Source organism: Neoarius graeffei, chromosome 7 (assembly GCF_027579695.1).
Source record: "Neoarius graeffei isolate fNeoGra1 chromosome 7, fNeoGra1.pri, whole genome shotgun sequence".
In the NCBI taxonomy this organism is placed as follows: Eukaryota; Metazoa; Chordata; class Actinopteri; order Siluriformes; family Ariidae; genus Neoarius; species Neoarius graeffei.
Window position 1 is genome coordinate 35,710,308 of NC_083575.1, and position 17,220 is coordinate 35,727,527.

At 41.7% G+C, this 17,220-nt stretch overlaps 1 protein-coding gene across 6 annotated transcripts in view; it reads right to left on the reverse strand.

Moving 5' to 3' along the window:
- Positions 1 to 3,426: 3,426 nt before the first annotated feature.
- LOC132889259 (KH domain-containing RNA-binding protein QKI) overlaps positions 3,427 to 17,220 on the reverse strand; it is a 214,809-nt gene continuing 201,015 nt past the window's right edge. The window contains exons 5-8 of one of the 6 annotated variants that reach the window (XM_060925571.1): positions 11,430 to 11,517; positions 10,580 to 10,888; positions 6,596 to 6,673; positions 3,427 to 3,613 (exon numbers count right to left, since the gene is read on the reverse strand). In XM_060925571.1, coding sequence (XP_060781554.1) covers positions 3,597 to 3,613; positions 6,596 to 6,673; positions 10,580 to 10,888; positions 11,430 to 11,517 — 492 coding nt within the window. In that variant the 3' untranslated portion in view covers positions 3,427 to 3,596. Of the gene's footprint in view, positions 3,614 to 6,595; positions 6,674 to 8,137; positions 9,672 to 10,579; positions 10,889 to 11,429; positions 11,518 to 17,220 lie in introns of those variants that run through there. The other 5 variants (XM_060925577.1, XM_060925573.1, XM_060925576.1 and 2 more) reach the window with 5 other exon arrangements.

Below are 17,220 nucleotides of genomic sequence, written 5' to 3' on the forward strand. Positions count from 1 at the left end.
ACAGACCCCCCACAAGACATCAGAGGCCATTTTGTTGCATAGTAAAGAAAGATCTGGGGGATGGGAAACACGCAACACATGGTGCAGTCCAGCATGGGCAGTGCACACAGCTTCCACCGAAAAATACGGTGACGTCGGTGCAACTTTGCCGCAATTCACTCATATTGCAACGTTTTGAACTGTTCACAGTGTCATACTCTATTATTGTTAGGCTGAAAACATACGAGAATAAACTCCACCGTAAAGGTTCACAGATTATTAAAGGATCACAGGTGGAATATTGGCTACTATTTTAAAAGAATAATCCGGATGTCTGAGACTGGAGGTATGAATGTTTCTCAACTTTTCAGATGTGCAAAGAGCTCATACAGCAATTTACATTTCCTGTTTGAAGACTTACACTACCGTTCAAAAGTTTGGGGTCACTTTGAAATGTCCTTATTTTTGAAAGAAAAGCACTGTTCTTTTCAATGAAGATCACTTTAAACTAATCAGAAATCCACTCTATACATTGCTAATGTGGTAAATGACTATTCTAGCTAAATTCTACTAAGGCTACATCCACATGACAACGGCAACGAGATTTTTTTTTTTTAATATCGCGTCCACATGGGCAACGGATGAGTAAAATATCAGGTACATATGGCAACGCAGCGCTTGCTGAAAACGATGCAATACACATGCCACACCTCTACGTGCGCTGTAAGACGGTCCCATCGGAGACACCAGAACAATAGAAGAAGTAGACGCATGCGCATAAACCCCTTCTTCTGTAGCATCAGCCACATAAAGTTTTGATTATTAGTCAGTAGCGTAAAATAATATCTATTGTCTAAGACACTTATTTATATTTCATATTAAAACGTCTATGTAAATTAATACATAGAAAGCCTGGCCAGGCGCTGAACGTTCTTCTGCCTTCACTTTAAGAGAAATTCAGGGCAAGCATGAGCCTAGGTTCTTTCCTGTCACTTTCACACGCGCACACCTTCTCACTCCGTCCTATGGATATAGTCCCTTTAAATCACGTGCTCATTTTTTGAATGGAGACGTGGAAAGAGAAATGAACGGGGGTAGATGGAGAGAGAGAGAGAGGAATGAACGGGGGTAGATGGAGAGAGAGAGAGAGGAATGAACAGGGGTAGATGGAAGCCGGTACGCCAACATTCTGAGATCCTCCAGAATTCTTTAATGGTCCGGAATAAATTGAATGCTACACGTTGATGGATTACTTTGTTCTTCGATGCCCTTTTTGAGGAATGTATTGTCAGACTTAAACCAACATCTGAAGAGGTGAGATCGCTTCTTTTTTTTCCCTATTTTTGCTGGCGGGATTGTCATGTGGTTGTGACGTCATCGTAAACAAATCCGTTCTACTCATCCAGACAACTTTGCAGCGGCGCCGTTGCCAGATTTTTCCACTTTGGAACCCGTTCTCAAAAGATTTTGTTTTGGGGCACCCAAAACGCCGGTGCCGTGTGGACGCCAGGCCGAAACGCTAAACAATTTTATCAGATTCACCTGAATCCGTTGCCGTGTGGACAGGGCCTTAATGTCTGGTTTTTGGTGCAATATCTCCATAGGTGTATAGAGGCCCATTTCCAGCAACTCTCACTCCAGTGTTCTAATGGTACAATGTGTTTGCTCATTGCCTCAGAAGGCTAATGGATGATTAGAAAACCCTTGTACAATCATGTTAGCACAGCTGAAAACAGTTGAGCTCTTTAGAGAAGCTATAAAACTGACCTTCCTTTGAGCAGATTGAGTTTCTGGAGCATCACATTTGTGGGGTCGATTAAATGCTCAAAATGGCCAGAAAAATGTCTTGACTATATTTTCGATTCATTTTACAACTTATGGTGGGGCGGCACGGTGGTGTAGTGGTTAGCGCTGTCGCCTCACAGCAAGAAGGTCCTGGGTTCGAGCCCCGGGGCCGGCGAGGGCCTTTCTGTGTGGAGTTTGCATGTTCTCCCCGTGTCCGCGTGGGTTTCCTCCGGGTGCTCCGGTTTCCCCCACAGTCCAAAGACATGCAGGTTAGGTTAACTGGTGACTCTAAATTGACCGTAGGTGTGAATGTGAGTGTGAATGGTTGTCTGTGTCTATGTGTCAGCCCTGTGATGACCTGGCGACTTGTCCAGGGTGTACCCCGCCTTTCGCCCGTAGTCAGCTGGGATAGGCTCCAGCTTGCCTGCGACCCTGTAGAAGGATAAAGCGGCTAGAGATAATGAGATGAGATGAGAACTTATGGTGGTAAATAAAAGTGCGACTTTTCATGGAAAACACAAAATTGTCTGGGTGACCCCAAACTTTTGAACGGTAGTGTAAGGATTAAGATTCAGATTTAGAATTTACATTCAGTGTAATATTACACGTCTTCAATCATCTCTGATTTACGTTGAGCTGAAAGGGGAAACAAGAAGAGACTGCCTGACTTGTCCTCAGAGAAAGCTGTGTGCACGGAGCGCCGGTCTGCTCATTCGCCACTAATGATGACACATTCAGATTGAAGAAACCGTTAGAAGCACAATAAGGCACTTTGTAATGTTTCTATTTCAACCCCCTGTCAGCAGAACGAAAAGGTTGGTTTGGTCGTCCGTTTCTACATCCAATTACAGAAAACGGGATTGTTTTCACATAAAGGGTTTAGTATTCTTTTTTTTTTTTCCACTTTACAATACTTGTATAAAAGATTCAGATGTAAAAATATACACTTTCTCTTCCCCTGAACTGGAGGATAATAAAAGATTTCTGTACATATGTTCTTTGTTTTGTTTTTTTTTTGTCATATTTTAACATTTATCTACAAATCTGATACATTTTTACAGCAGATAGGCAAGCATGGCTTATACATCCTCAGAAAAAAATCATCCACTGAAAAGTGTTCAAATTGTTTGTTGGGCAAAATGTTAATCACGCCCGTCGATGTTCATTCGCTTTGCACTGCCTACTGTGTATTAATGCGCCAAACCTCATTAATGTGAGTCAAAGAAAGTTCCCTTTGATTCCTTAATCAGTTTTTAGAGAAGAAGACAGAGTTGTGAATTCACCAGTTCACACGGCTAATTTACAGGGACAGAAGGGTACATGCACTAATGCCACACCATCATATAATATTTTCAGACAGATGTGTCACATCTGGGTAACGGGCAGCGCAACGAGGGCTGCTTTTTTTTTTTTTCTCTCTCTCTCTCTCTCTCTGTCTTGACTGAAGGCTGGGTCTGTGTTTGCTTGGAGCTCTGAACATCATGTGTCATGTGTTGTGGGGCTGTAGAGTATGTGGGTGAAGGATCAGGTCAGAGTGAGCTAACCGTTATTGCTTATTGCTTACAAATGACTCAGTGTAGGTCTACAGTGACAGCACGGTCCGCTCCCTACAGACCTTTTGGACTGGAGGGCGTCTTCCAGGCTTTGCTGTGTGTCCAGAGATCAGGTGCAGATTTACGCCGCTGCATCTCCACTGCCAGCGCAGTGAAAGCTGTTTAATGCTCTTTCTTTCTATTATTCACTCATTTGTTTTTTAGAGTAGAGAAGTGATCTGCAGGCAGGCAATGGGCAGGTCATCATTGGGTGAAGTTGAGAAGTCAGAAGGTCAGGGGTTAGTTGCCGGTGGTGGCTGGGTGGTTAGAGAAAAGGAAACAAGGAAGAAACAAAGGGCAACAAAAGAGGGAGGAAAAGAAAAAAAGATACAGAGGAGATTAGTTTCAGCTAGTGAAAGCAGGATGACAATATGATAAACCCATCACAATTAGGCTCCAGATTGAATCGAGTCAAACCTAAGCTTCGCTGCATTCATGCCTTACACAACACCTGTTCAGTAATGTGTTAGACATGAAATGATTCGCGTTTAACAATTGAAGACAACACCAACTGGGGGTTGATTGAATATGGGAGCACTGGAAGAACTGCTGGTCTTCATCTACACAATGCAGTAAAATCAAAGCATGATTTTACTGACAGGATGGCAGCCAATGAGAACCAACAGGTTACGTGTTAAAAAGGAGGAAATGAAAAGAGAAAATTCCTGACAAAAAAACAAAACAAAACAGAACCCAACTGTGGTAAACATGTCTAATGGTTAGTAGCAGTCAAGTGAAGGGTCAGCTATAGATCCTAATAAAAGGAGAGGACAGACCAGAGAGCGGCAGATGCAGTGTCTTGTTACCCGACTGCTAGTAAGCACTAGAGCTCTTCAGAGATTTAAGCGGCGAGCTGATAGTTATGATGGAGATGGATTATAATGTCAAGGAAACAAGTCATTGAACACTGAAATAATTTAGGGCCAAAACAGTTGTTGGTTGTTGTTGTACTCAATAAAATTTTTATTGCCTTTTCAAATTCATTTTTTTTCCTTCTATTTACAACAACATAAAAATCTTGGCCTTTAATGATACAAAGCAACACTACACGGAATTCTCTAGATAACATAATAGCCATGGAAACACAAGCTGTGGGAATTTTCGCCATCGCCCTCAGCTTTGCAGACCATTGACAATTCACAGGACACATAATATAAAATGCTTTTGCATATAAACACTGGAAAAGTCCTGTCGTTCATATAAAGCCCTAACATATATCCAAAAATATAGGAAAATCTCTAAGGTGGTACTATAAAGCAACTATTATGCATATCTGCCTTTCCTACAAATAGCCCTCTATAATATCACTGCTATTTCTTTGCAAATTGCAAGTAAACTGACATTTCACATACATTCCTGCTTTATATTTATATATATATTTATATATATATATATATATTCTTAAAGAAGCAACAAGTAAATACTATTTTCTTTTCAACAACAACAAAAAATAAAATGATGCTTACAGTAAAACATAAACAAAAAATATCAAGTGGAATATTTTTTTTTCTCCATAAATGCATCTATATCTATACTCTGACATTTCTGTCCACATAACAGTGGTCACCCTTAAGACTATGCAGCTTCGATCACATGTATTCAATACTCTGTTCAGTTCTGTCATCTGAGGTTTGACGTAGTTTTCACTTTTTTCAACATGTCTGTTCTTTGCTGAACAGAAGAGATGAATGCTTCTGACTTGTTCAGTGCAAAATAATAGTTGTGCCACATAGCATCTCTGTATCAAATGAGGCAAATACCAACAATTTGAAATTAAAAAAAAAAAAACAAGTAACTAAACTAAAATAAAAAAAAGTGAGACCTCTGAAGACTGGCAATCCAGTAAAAATGCACAGATTGGTAAATTGGAAGTTCTGTGCAAACGGGTTCTCAAAAGTATAATTTCTGGAAAGCAGTAGTACCTTAATATAAAACATTCCCAGTATAAAACAAAAAAGGATATGAGAAATACATGATAAATGATAATAATGAAAAAAGGAGTAAAAAATAAAGAGAAAACTCCCCCCCTGCTTGCCGTCTGTTTACAGCTGGTGAAGGGCATCAAGCTTAAAATGGCACTTAATAACAATATCTTCCTTCTCATTCAGTCAAGCAGAAGTACCACATGACCCGAAATATACATCAGAGCACGAGTGCATAAAGCAAACCTATAACTAGACACTGATATGACAATCTAAATATTCCGAGGGTCTGTTTCGCTACTGGACTGAATTCCAGGTTTTGGCCTGTGAAATCAAATAATGTATATTTTTCACAAATTCTACCCATTGCTTATAAATGTTACACCCAATTATCTGTTTATATTATTTCTTCTTGCGCCATTGCATCAAAGAATAGACAGTATGTGGAACTGATTTATCAAACAATTTATCCAACTATCATATGATAATTTGCTTTTCTATATATATATATATATATATATATATATATATATATATATATATATATATATATTAAAAAACAAAACAAAACATTGATCCTGAGCTCTGGTTACGGAGTTTCAGGAGTTTCATGTTCTTCGTATGTTTGTGTGGGTTTTCTCTGGGTTCTCTGGTTTCCTCCAGTCCCCCCCCCAAAAAAAAACAAACAAACAAAAGAAAAAAACAACAACATGCCAGTGGCTACACTAAATTACCCCCAGGTGTAAATGTGTGTGAAGGAGTGTGTGCATGGTGACTGGGTGGATTCACACCGAGCACCCAGTGTTCTTCTGTGATCACGATAAAGCCATTACAGAAGATAAAGAATAAATTAAAAAAAAGAATCAGAGTGCTGAGTTTTGCTACTTTGATTTTCTTTTTGTAATAATGCTTTATAAGGACTTTCATATTTGGAAAAATGGAGAAATCTCTGGGGAGTTTGATGTAAATGTTTAACATTTACAATTTTTAACTAGGGCCTGCAATATAAATAAATATAAATAATAAATCTCATTGAGGTTATGAGATTGTAAATGGCACCTAAAGAACTTTCAAAACAAAACTGGTCCATTATTTGTCATCAACATCATGTCAAGGCCACAAGGTCATCAAAATAATGGAATGAAGTTGATCACGTAAAAAATCCAGGTGCTGTGTTTACACTGGATGTGTTTGTATTCCCAAATGTTTAACATTAAGACGGTCATTTCTGCCTGTAGTGTAGCTGGATACAACAGATCAGAACCAAAAGGAAGTGACTACAAGTCACAAACACAAAAGCATATGAGCTAAACTAACCTCTGTCTGTGGTCACTACCCTTTGGTAAGGATGGACCCGCATTTCGTGCCTTCGAACTTTAGTTGCCACTGCACCTGCTTGGATTGCAATAATAATCACCAAATACACAGATTAGATTAAAAAAAAAAATCCATAAAAAAAAATCAATCAAACTGAACAGAGTTCATTTATCTGTGTGGGCAAATATGTATAACAATTATTATGCAAATAATAAAAATACAAGTTAAGGCACAAATAATACTTGTTCATTTTTCAAAGTAGCATATTGAAAGTGGGGAAAAAGTTGCATTCATTCCAAGTGGTGGATCCATGCTTGGATAGTACGATGGACATTAGTGACAAGTACACATGTACACACACACACACACACACACACACACACACACACACACACACACACACACACACACACACACACACAGCAGAGAGAGAGAGAGAGAGAGAGTGTAGGAGCTTTACTAGTCACATAATCCTGCTTTGAAGCAACAGGGAAGTGCACCTCTCCAGTTCCACATTTAAATATAATACTGATAAACTCACTCTCTGAGCAAAGGCACAGAGATGATAGTGCGTAGGCACATGTGCAGTAGTTTTTTAAAAAAAAAAGGAAAGAAAAAATACAACAGCAATGATTTAAGTGATTAGTAAAGCAAGCTCCTTGATTTTTAACTCTCTTTACCATAAAACATAGCAGTCAGTAGAACAGTTTTGTGACACACACACACACACACACACACACACACACACACACACACACACACAGAGTACCAGTCCAAAATTTGGACACACCTTCGAATTCAATGGTTTTTCTTTCTTTTTATTAATTAAAAAGACACTTCATTCATGTCTTAAAGGAACAGTCCACCGTACTTCCATAATGAAATATGCTCTTCTCTGAATTGAGACGAGCTGCTCCGTACCTCTCCGAGCTTTGCGCGACCTCCCAGTCAGTCAGACGCGCTGTCACTCCTGTTAGCAATGTAGCTAGGCTCAGCATGGCCAATGGTATTTTTTGGGGCTGTAGTTAGATGCGACCAAACTCTTCGGCGTTTTTCCTGTTTACATAGGTTTATATGACCAGTGATATGAAACAAGTTCAGTTACACAAATTGAAACGTAGCGATTTTCTATGCTATGGAAAGTCCGCACTATAATGACAGGCGTACTAACACCTTCTGCGCGCTTCTCTCAGGAGTGAAGGTATCAATGCGCTGCCGAAGCGCGCAGAAGGTGTTAGTACGGCCTGTCATTATAGTGCGGACTTTCCATAGCATAGAAAATCGCTACGTTTCAATTTGTGTAACTGAACTTGTTTCATATCACTGGTCATATAAACCTATGTAAACAGGAAAAACGCCGAAGAGTTTGGTCGCATCTAACTACAGCCCCAAAAAATACCATTGGCCATACTGAGCCTAGCTACATTGCTAACAGGAGTGACAGCATGTCTGACTGACTGGGAGGTCGCGCAAAGCTCGGACAGGTACGGATCAGCTCGTCTCAATTCAGATAAGAGCATATTTCATTATGGAAGTACGGTGGACTGTTCCTTTAAAGTAACACTGGATGTCGTTTCGCTTTACTTAGTTGAGCGACTCTTGACACAATATGGATTACTACAGTTGTAGAACAGGGCTATTTACTGTATTTTTATTATTTGTTATTTACTGTTTGATCTTAAACACGTTAAGAAGGCAAGAAATTGCACTAATTAACTTTTGACGAGGCACCTGTTAACTGAAAAGCATTCCTCATGAAGCTGGTTAAGATGACGCCGATAGTGTGCAAAGCGTCATCAAGGTAAACGCTGGCTACTTTGGAGAATCTAACATATGAAACATATCATTTTTTTCATACTTTTTTGTTGACCACATAATTCCGTATATGTTCCAGATGTTATTCCGTAGTTTTGATGTCTTCAGTATTGTTTTACAATGTAGAAAATAGTCACAATGCAGAAAAACCTATGAATGAGTAGGGGGTGTCCGAACTTTTGACTGATTTTATATGTGCAAATATACACATTTACTGCTGAAGGGGCATCGGGTAGAGATACAATATTTATGAGCATATGCTGAGCCTCATTGGACAGAAGGGTGGTCAGTGTAAACAAAACAGTAGTGTGTCTGACTGACTGCTAGGCTTGATTTCATAATTCATTAACACTCAAGAAATAACAAGGCCGCTGTGAAACGAAAGCGCATGTGTGTTAACACTCAGATCGGATGAGGGGCTCAGTAAGGATCCTCGAAAGCACTTTTAGCCTTTCGTGGGGAAAGCCACACCTAAAGAATAAAGGAAGGGAATGTGAAATTAGTGCCAGGAGTGTCTGTCCTCAAGAAGCAACACACACTACAATTCCATGCGTTATCAAAGCCATTTTCGGGCAGTCTGTGCCAAAGACCTTTGAAAAGCAGAGATGCTGGATTTGGTCACTGCATGCATAAGGCTATGGTATTTTTTTTTTTTTTTAATTTTTATATTGGTTCATATTATACTGTAAACAACCTTGGAACTCACTGCCACAGAGCACCATCAAACAGCTGTGTGAGTAGAACTTTTTTAACAATCCCGCCATCCTATGACTCCCAAAGCAGCCCCTGTCTGACCCCCACTGTCCCCTCACCGTCTTCATGTCACCTCTCCTGATACACCCTCCGCACTGAAGGAGGGAGCATCCAGAGAGGGTTTGCAGCAGTTTGGGGCTCAGTGCTTTTTCTCTCGTTATGGTACACAGTTTCAACACATGACATTAAATACAACCAAAAACAAAACAGGCTTCAGGTCGCAGAAGAGACACACAGTGAAAGGCTGGAGGAGCACAGGCTCCAGGAAGAGGGGGGTGCTTTCCGGTCAATCCAATAAGATGAGTGTTTGCAGGGAGGGGGTGAGGGTGTCAAAGTGTGTGTGTGTGTGTGTGTGTGTAAGGTGAGTGAGGGTCAGAAAAGGGGATGAGGGGAGTGGGTCTGCTTTAAAAAGGAGGCCGGCTGGCTGGCTCTGCGCGCTGCACAGTGATGGGAAAGTGACAGGTCTGAAAGCCCAGGTACAGCGGCAGCTCTTCGGCCTTTGAGGATGCTGTATAGGTGTACACAAGAGAGAAGACATGGATGAAATCTTCCACTCTCCTCCCTCCACAACACTCCTCACCTCCTTTGCTGTCTCACTGAAGTGCCTTTATGATCAAACCCACCCAAACTACTAAAATCAGGTCTGTAATACAACGCTACTGTACGGGGCTTAGAACACTTGGAGCAGTCAGCTTGATCCTGGCAGAATAAAGGCTGCTTTATTAGATAGAGACTAAACCCCAGTCTGGCTCATCTTATTGGACACGCTGATCTTGCCTCATGGATGCATTTTTTTTTTTTTTTTGTCATTTCTCAACTTAACACTGTGCCTCTGGGAGCAGCCTGTGTCAAACTGGCAGAATGCTGTTTGTAACATGATACTCATAATCGGCTTTTCTCAAGTGCCTTAATGAAGCCATAGAGCTTGTGTGGGGAGGGGAGGACAGGGCCTTTGAGAGTGAGAAAGAGAAAGCGAGCGAAAAAGAGGTAGGGAGAAAGAGCGAGGTTGGAAAGCAAAACAGATCCCTCTCTTTGAATTCACGTAAAGCCAATAGAGCACTTAGCAGCCCAATCATTTATGCCACGTTTCTTTAATGCATTTTTATTTGCAATGAGAGATGACTTTTATGAAGCTAAATGGATTAAGTGGGAAAACGTTTGGAGTGTTATTCTGTTGCCTTTTTGTTTTTCCTAAGGTGATGGGAAATGGGTGGATGAGGGTGGCGGTAAATATAGAAAGCTCAGCAAAATCGACAGGCAGCATTTGAGGAGGAGGAGGAGGAGGAGGAGGAGGTGGGGGTTGTAGGGTGGTCAGGGTTTAAGAAGGGTGACGCAGGAGTAAGGTAGGTGCTACGCTCCACTGCCCAAGTAGGTGTTGGTGTTGTGGCATGCTAGGGCACTCACAACTGTGCTTACCTAACACGCCACTGGAGTCGATGGGATACTCGAGGATGGAGGTGGCTGGCGCCAGTGTGTATGGGTATTCATAGGGTGCGGCGTAAATCAGGCCAGCTGACTCCGGCCCGGGAGGCACCAGGGTGGCGGCGGCAGCATGGGCGTGGGCTGAGCCGTTGGGCACGACAGTCTGGATCTGCCGAATTAGGGGCATGATGGTGGGGCCAGCAGGTGCGGGAGTGCGCAGGGCAGCCGGGGGCAACACGGGCGCTGGGCCGCTGATGATGCGGGGGGCCTGGGCACTCGCTGCAAGAGAGAAGGCAAGGGCAGCTGCAGTGAGCGGAAGGAATGTAGATGTTGAGGAAAAGAGAGAAGAAGACAAGGAGAGACAAAACAAGAGTTAGTATTAGCCATGAGCTCTACATGGCACATAAAGCACATCAGCAGCAGCATGAGCAGCCAGACTTCAGTTAGTTAGGGAGGAAGAAACCAACCCAGTAGTACTTATACCACAGCTTTTTACACGACTCCACACTTCAACAGCAGCATTTGCAAAAGCAACACAGCAAAGAGCCAAATAGCACAATGCTCAGTGACGAAAGAAAAATAAAATATGCTTTATTTTACTGCATACCTTTTTGAGTGTTTGCAAGCTTTTGCAGGCGTACAGCTCTCTTGTGGTAATTTAGAATCAAACTAGCAAGCTGTGGTGAGTGCTCTTATCTGAGAATCAGGGTTATCTGAGAGTGCAGTGTTGGGCATTACTAAAAGCTGGGATCACACAGGCCTTTCACAATGCCAGCACTGTTGGTAAAAAAAAAAAAAAAAACGTTACAAACAAATCTCTGGAGAGAGATGAGGAGGCACTTACGTGATTTAATGTTGGCATCCCTGTAGGTGCCATTTAGAATGGCCAGTTCCATCAATTGCATCTTCTTTAGACTGTCCTCTCCTTCAGCCTGGCAAAAACAAAGGAGCGACAACTAAATCAGAGGTATACACAGAGACACATGCGTTCACAAACACACACACGAAAAACACCTTTCATACACGCACTCTACATGGGAATTCAATGGTAATCTACACTACCGTTCAAAAGTTTGGGGTCACTTTGAAATGTCCTTATTTTTGAAAGAAAAGCACTGTTCTTTTCAATGAAGATCACTTTAAACTAATCAGAAATCCACTCTATACATTGCTAATGTGGTAAATGACTATTCTAGCTGCAAATGTCTGGTTTTTGGTGCAATATCTACAGTACATAGGTGTATAGAGGTAGCCTGGGCCCGCCCATCCTAAGTGTGACGCAACACGAGGGCCTGTTGCGAACTTAGTCTGGCAAGGCAAGCTATCTCCAGCTCTTCCAAGCTCCCGAAAAATCGGGAGCCAATCAACTCTGAGCATCTCCAACGGCCCTGGGTAGAGGCGTGTTCAAGGCACTGACGTAGTAGCACTGCGACCGGAAGCCACAGATTGTTTACAGAATCTATGCCGGAAGCGCTTCATTCACTAGAAACATTACGAACATGGAGCAGCGGCAAGCCTTTGACACAGCGGTAGATGCTGTATTGAAAGCATTCAACGGGAAGTTCTCATTGAAAACGGAGCAAAGAGCAGCCCTGGAGGTATTTATCTTCTTCCTGTTACTCAAGCAGTTTCCGTCGCGTCACATACGTCAGAGGAAAGAGTGATGTGATTGGTTTAAGCTTCGTCACAGCCTTTTCTGGCTTCGACCAGTAGCAAACTGAGGCATTTCAGGGAGGCGGGTCAACCACGCGCTTTGGGAAACGGTTGGGCTTAATATCTTTGCCAGACCAAATGCTCGCAGAGCTTTGAAGTTGCGTTAGCCAGACTAGTATAGAGGCCCATTTCCAGCAACTCTCACTCCAGTGTTCTAATGGTACAATGTGTTTGCTCATTGCCTCAGAAGGCTAATGGATGATTAGAAAACCCTTGTACAATCATGTTAGCACAGCTGAAAACAGTTGAGCTCTTTAGAGAAGCTATAAAACTGACCTTCCTTTGAGCAGATTGAGTTTCTGGAGCATCACATTTGTGGGGTCGATTAAATGCTCAAAATGGCCAGAAAAATGTCTTGACTATATTTTCTATTCATTTTATAACTTATGGTGGGAAATAAAAGTGTGACTTTTCATGGAAAAACACAAAATTGTCTGGGTGACCCCAAACTTTTGAACGGTAGTGTATCTTGGATGATTTAGTGTAAATACAAGCTGGAATTCTGGGAAGCATGAAACTGAATGATCTGGCATGTTCCATCCATCGGGATGAAATGCTAAATCGTTATCCAAGAAATTATTGGGACACTCAAGAGAATGACGTTTCACAATTGGTTATTTATAGCTTGGAGCTCTGGCACATTTTCACATGGATGATTTATACAACTCTATGGCAGGGTGGGCGTGGTTGAGTGGCAGCTGCAGACGGAGAGGAGAGGAAGCGGGTTGAACCAGCAGGCAACACATGTCTCACCTGTGTGTGATCACGGCGAGTTGACGTCATGTGTTTAGTTTGTCCTTTCAATGGAAAATGCTGTGCACCAGTGAGAGAGGGACAGCGCTGACAGCAGTTGCACATAACACACACACACACACACATACACACGTGTGCCCCAAAAGACCCAAACATTTGGGAGTGTGTTTTTTTTTTATTTTTAGCTTGTTCTGTTGAACTGCTGAAAGCACACTTGAAAAATAAAATGAGCCCCAAAGCTTTTTCAAAGTCCACCTGTCTCCCGAGTCCTCGTTCACACACACCAGGTTCTACAAACTCATTAATACAATTTACACAAGTCATTAATACAGCTAAGTAAGACCAAGATAAACAATGTACAGTAAAAAAAAAAAGAATAACAGGAGAAATGACTGTAAATGGGAGCGACTGAGAAATACAGTGGTGCTTGAAAGTTTGTGAACCCTTTAGAATTTTCTATATTTCTGCATAAATGTGACCTAAAACATCATCAGATTTTCACACAAGTCCTAAACGTAGATAAAGAGAACCCAGTTAAACAAATGAGACAAAAATATTACACTTGGTCATTTATTTATTGAGGAAAATGATCCAATATTACATATCTGTGAGTGGCAAAAGTATGTGAACCTTTGCTTTCAGTATCTGGTGTGACCCCCTTGTGGAGCAATAACTGCAACTAAACGTTTGCGGTAACTGTTGATCAGTCCTGCACACCGGCTTGGAGGAATTTTAGCCCGTTCCTCCGTACAGAACAGCTTCAACTCTGGGATGTTGGTGGGTTTCCTCACATGAACTGCTCGCTTCAGGTCCTTCCACAATATTTCGATTGGATTAAGGTCAGGACTTTGACTTGGCCATTCCAAAACATTAACTTTATTCTTCTTTAACCATTCTTTGGTAGAACGGCTTGTGTGCTTAGGGTCGTTGTCTTGCTGCATGACCCACCTTCTCTTGAGATTCAGTTCATGGACAGATGTCCTGACATTTTCCTTTAGAATTTGTTGGTATAATTCAGAATTCATTGTTCCATCAATGATGGCAAGCCGTCCTGGCCCAGATGCAGCAAAACAGGCCCAAACCATGATACTACCACCACCATGTTTCACAGATGGGATAAGGTTCTTATGCTGGAATGCAGGGTTTTCCTTTCTCCAAAATAACGCTTCTCATTTAAATCAAAAAGTTCTATTTTGGTCTCATCTGTCCACAAAACATTATTACAATAGCCTTCTGGCTTGTCCACGTGATCTTTAGCAAACTGCAGACAAGCAGCAATGTTCTTTTTGGAGAGCAGTGGCTTTCTCCTTGTAACCCTGCTATGCACACCATTGTTGTTCAGTGTTCTCCTGATGGTGGACTCATGAACATTAACATTAGCCAATGTGAGAGAGGCCTTCAGTTGCTTAGAAGTTACTCTGGGGTCCTTTGTGACCTTGCCAACTATTACACGCTTTGCTCTTGGAGTGATCTTTGTTGGTCGACCACTCCTGGGGAGGGTAACAATGGTCTTGAATTTCCTCCATTTGTACACAATCTGTCTGACTGTGGATTGGTGGAGTCCAAACTCTTTAGAGATGGTTTTGTAACCTTTTCCAGCCTGATGAGCATCAACAACGCTTTTTCTGAGGTCCTCAGAAATCTCCTTCGTTCGTACCATGATACACTTCCACAAACATGTGTTGTGAAGATCAGACTTTGATAGATCCCTGTTCTTTAAATAAAACAGGGTGCCCACTCACACCTGATTGTCATCCCGTTGATTGAAAACACCTGACTCTAATTTCACCTTCAAATTAACTGCTAATCCTAGAGGTTCACATACTTTTGCCACTCACAGCTATGTAATATTGGATAATTTTCCTCAATAAATAAATGACCAAGTATAATATTTTTATCTCATTTGTTTAACTGGGTTCTCTTTATCTACTTTTAGGACTTGTGTGAAAATCCGATGATGTTTTAGGTCATATTTATGCAGCAATATAGAAAATTCTAAAGGGTTCACAAACTTTCAAGCACCACTGTACATCACTAATGAACGAATTCTTAGACTGTGGTAAAGGATACAAGATGGAATGATGCTAAACCCAAACATACAGTAAACCACACACACACGTAATTTAATGATAAATCAACAGCCAATTATCGATCTTTTAAACTATTTTAATTGGAATGGAGTGGACTAAATCCCAAGTAAAATCTAACTGGAGCAAACCTGATATTTATACACATCTAATCTGTGAGGCTGCGACAGTGGTATTCTTTCTACAGCTCACATCACAGCTCCGTTTGGTGTGTCTCAGGCCCGCTACAGCAATTAACTTGCCAAGTGTAATGCGTTCCGACTTCAGTCCGTCTACATCTTTGATTTGTTTGAGTTCTCTGGAGATGAAACAGAAAAGGAGAGATGTATTTCATGGCCTGTTACTATGCCGCTGCCGAGATCTTCCAAGGTCCCAGAACACTCCTCTGCTTGGGCTAGTTCTAAATATCAATACTTTATTAAGTCAAGAGGCTTTTGATGAATTGTGGGGGGGGGAGGAGAGCTGCTATAAATCACTCTCTGTCTTTATGCAATCAGACTAATGGACACCGTCCTTGAAAGGCCTCCAGGGCCTGCTGGCTGCTGAGGGCCACTTACACACTCCTAGGAATCCGGGATGTTTGGGAGCTTCACGGACAGGGACCTACACAGAGCTAAGGATTTAAAGTTTTAGATACTAAAAATTAAGTAACAAAATTGCAGATAATTGAATTATCAAGATCAGTTCTCTGGACTATTGTTTTTGTTTTGCGCAGAGGTGGACAGTAACGAGTACTGTACTTAAGTACACTTTTTGAGTATCTGTACTTTACTCATCTCATCTCATTATCTCTAGCCGCTTTATCCTGTTCTACAGGGTCGCAGGCAAGCTGGAGCCTATCCCAGCTGACTACGGGCGAAAGGCGGGGTACACCCTGGACAAGTCGCCAGGTCATCACAGGGCTAACACATAGACACAGACAACCATTCACACTCACATTCACACCTACGGTCAATTTAGAGTCACCAGTTAACCTAACCTGCATGTCTTTGGACTGTGGGGGAAACCGGAACACCCGGAGGAAACCCACGCGGACACGGGGAGAACATGCAAACTCCGCACAGAAAGGCCCTCGCCGGCCACGGGGCTCGAACCCAGGCCTTCTTGCTGTGAGGTGACAGCGCTAACCACTACACCACTGTGCCGCCCCCTGTACTTTACTTCAGTATTAATTTTTTTGGCAACTTATGACTTTAACGTCACTACATTTGAAAGGCAAATATCGTACTTTTCACTCCACTACATTTCTGTCAAGGTCTTCGTTACCCGTTACTATAAAGTGTCTTTGAAAGTGGATGTTTTTTAATTTTCTTTTCTAAAACGTGATTGGTTTTTTCTGCAGGTGACACTGAGACAGCCGATCAGTAATCACTAGGGTCACGTCTCGTCCACAGACTGTATAAAATCAAGTTCAATGATTTCTCCGCAGCATTATTTGAACACGATCAGTTGATGGCAGAATGAAAGGAGACGGTTCTTCTGGGGAATGCACACACCCATGGCTATACCTAGAACGCATGTTTCAGTTTTCTGAAAGGAATAAAGAGCTGTTTCATTTTAAATGTTTGCTTTGTTTGCCTAAAATGGAACACATCACAGGCTACAAAAACTCGCCATCTGACCTGCGGAAGCATATTGAGGGATGTAAACATTTTATTCCAAGAGAAAGCTTGTAATGACGTTGTCTGTGCTTTTAGAGCTAGCGATAACGTTGCAATAGCTATGCAGTCTGGTTAGTCAAATGCCCACCAAGTTGCCATCGCCTTGTCCACGGCTAACGTTCACACACAGCTAGTTAACTTGGACACTGTTAGTTAGCGTGTAAAAACGGAGTTACGCTAACATGAATAACGTTAACTTATCTGAAGTGCTTTCTGAAATGTTTTAGCATAATCCTGCCAAATAAACAGAATGTAGAAATATTTCTTTTCTAGTAACGTTAGCTACCCAATACGATTTTGAATTTGAAAAGATTTTGCTAGCATGTCAGGTGGAGCTTCGCTGACTAGCTAGCTTAACATTAAACCACCATGATTCCATAGGCAGATTCATACGTGCATGAATACACGCACACGCGAGACC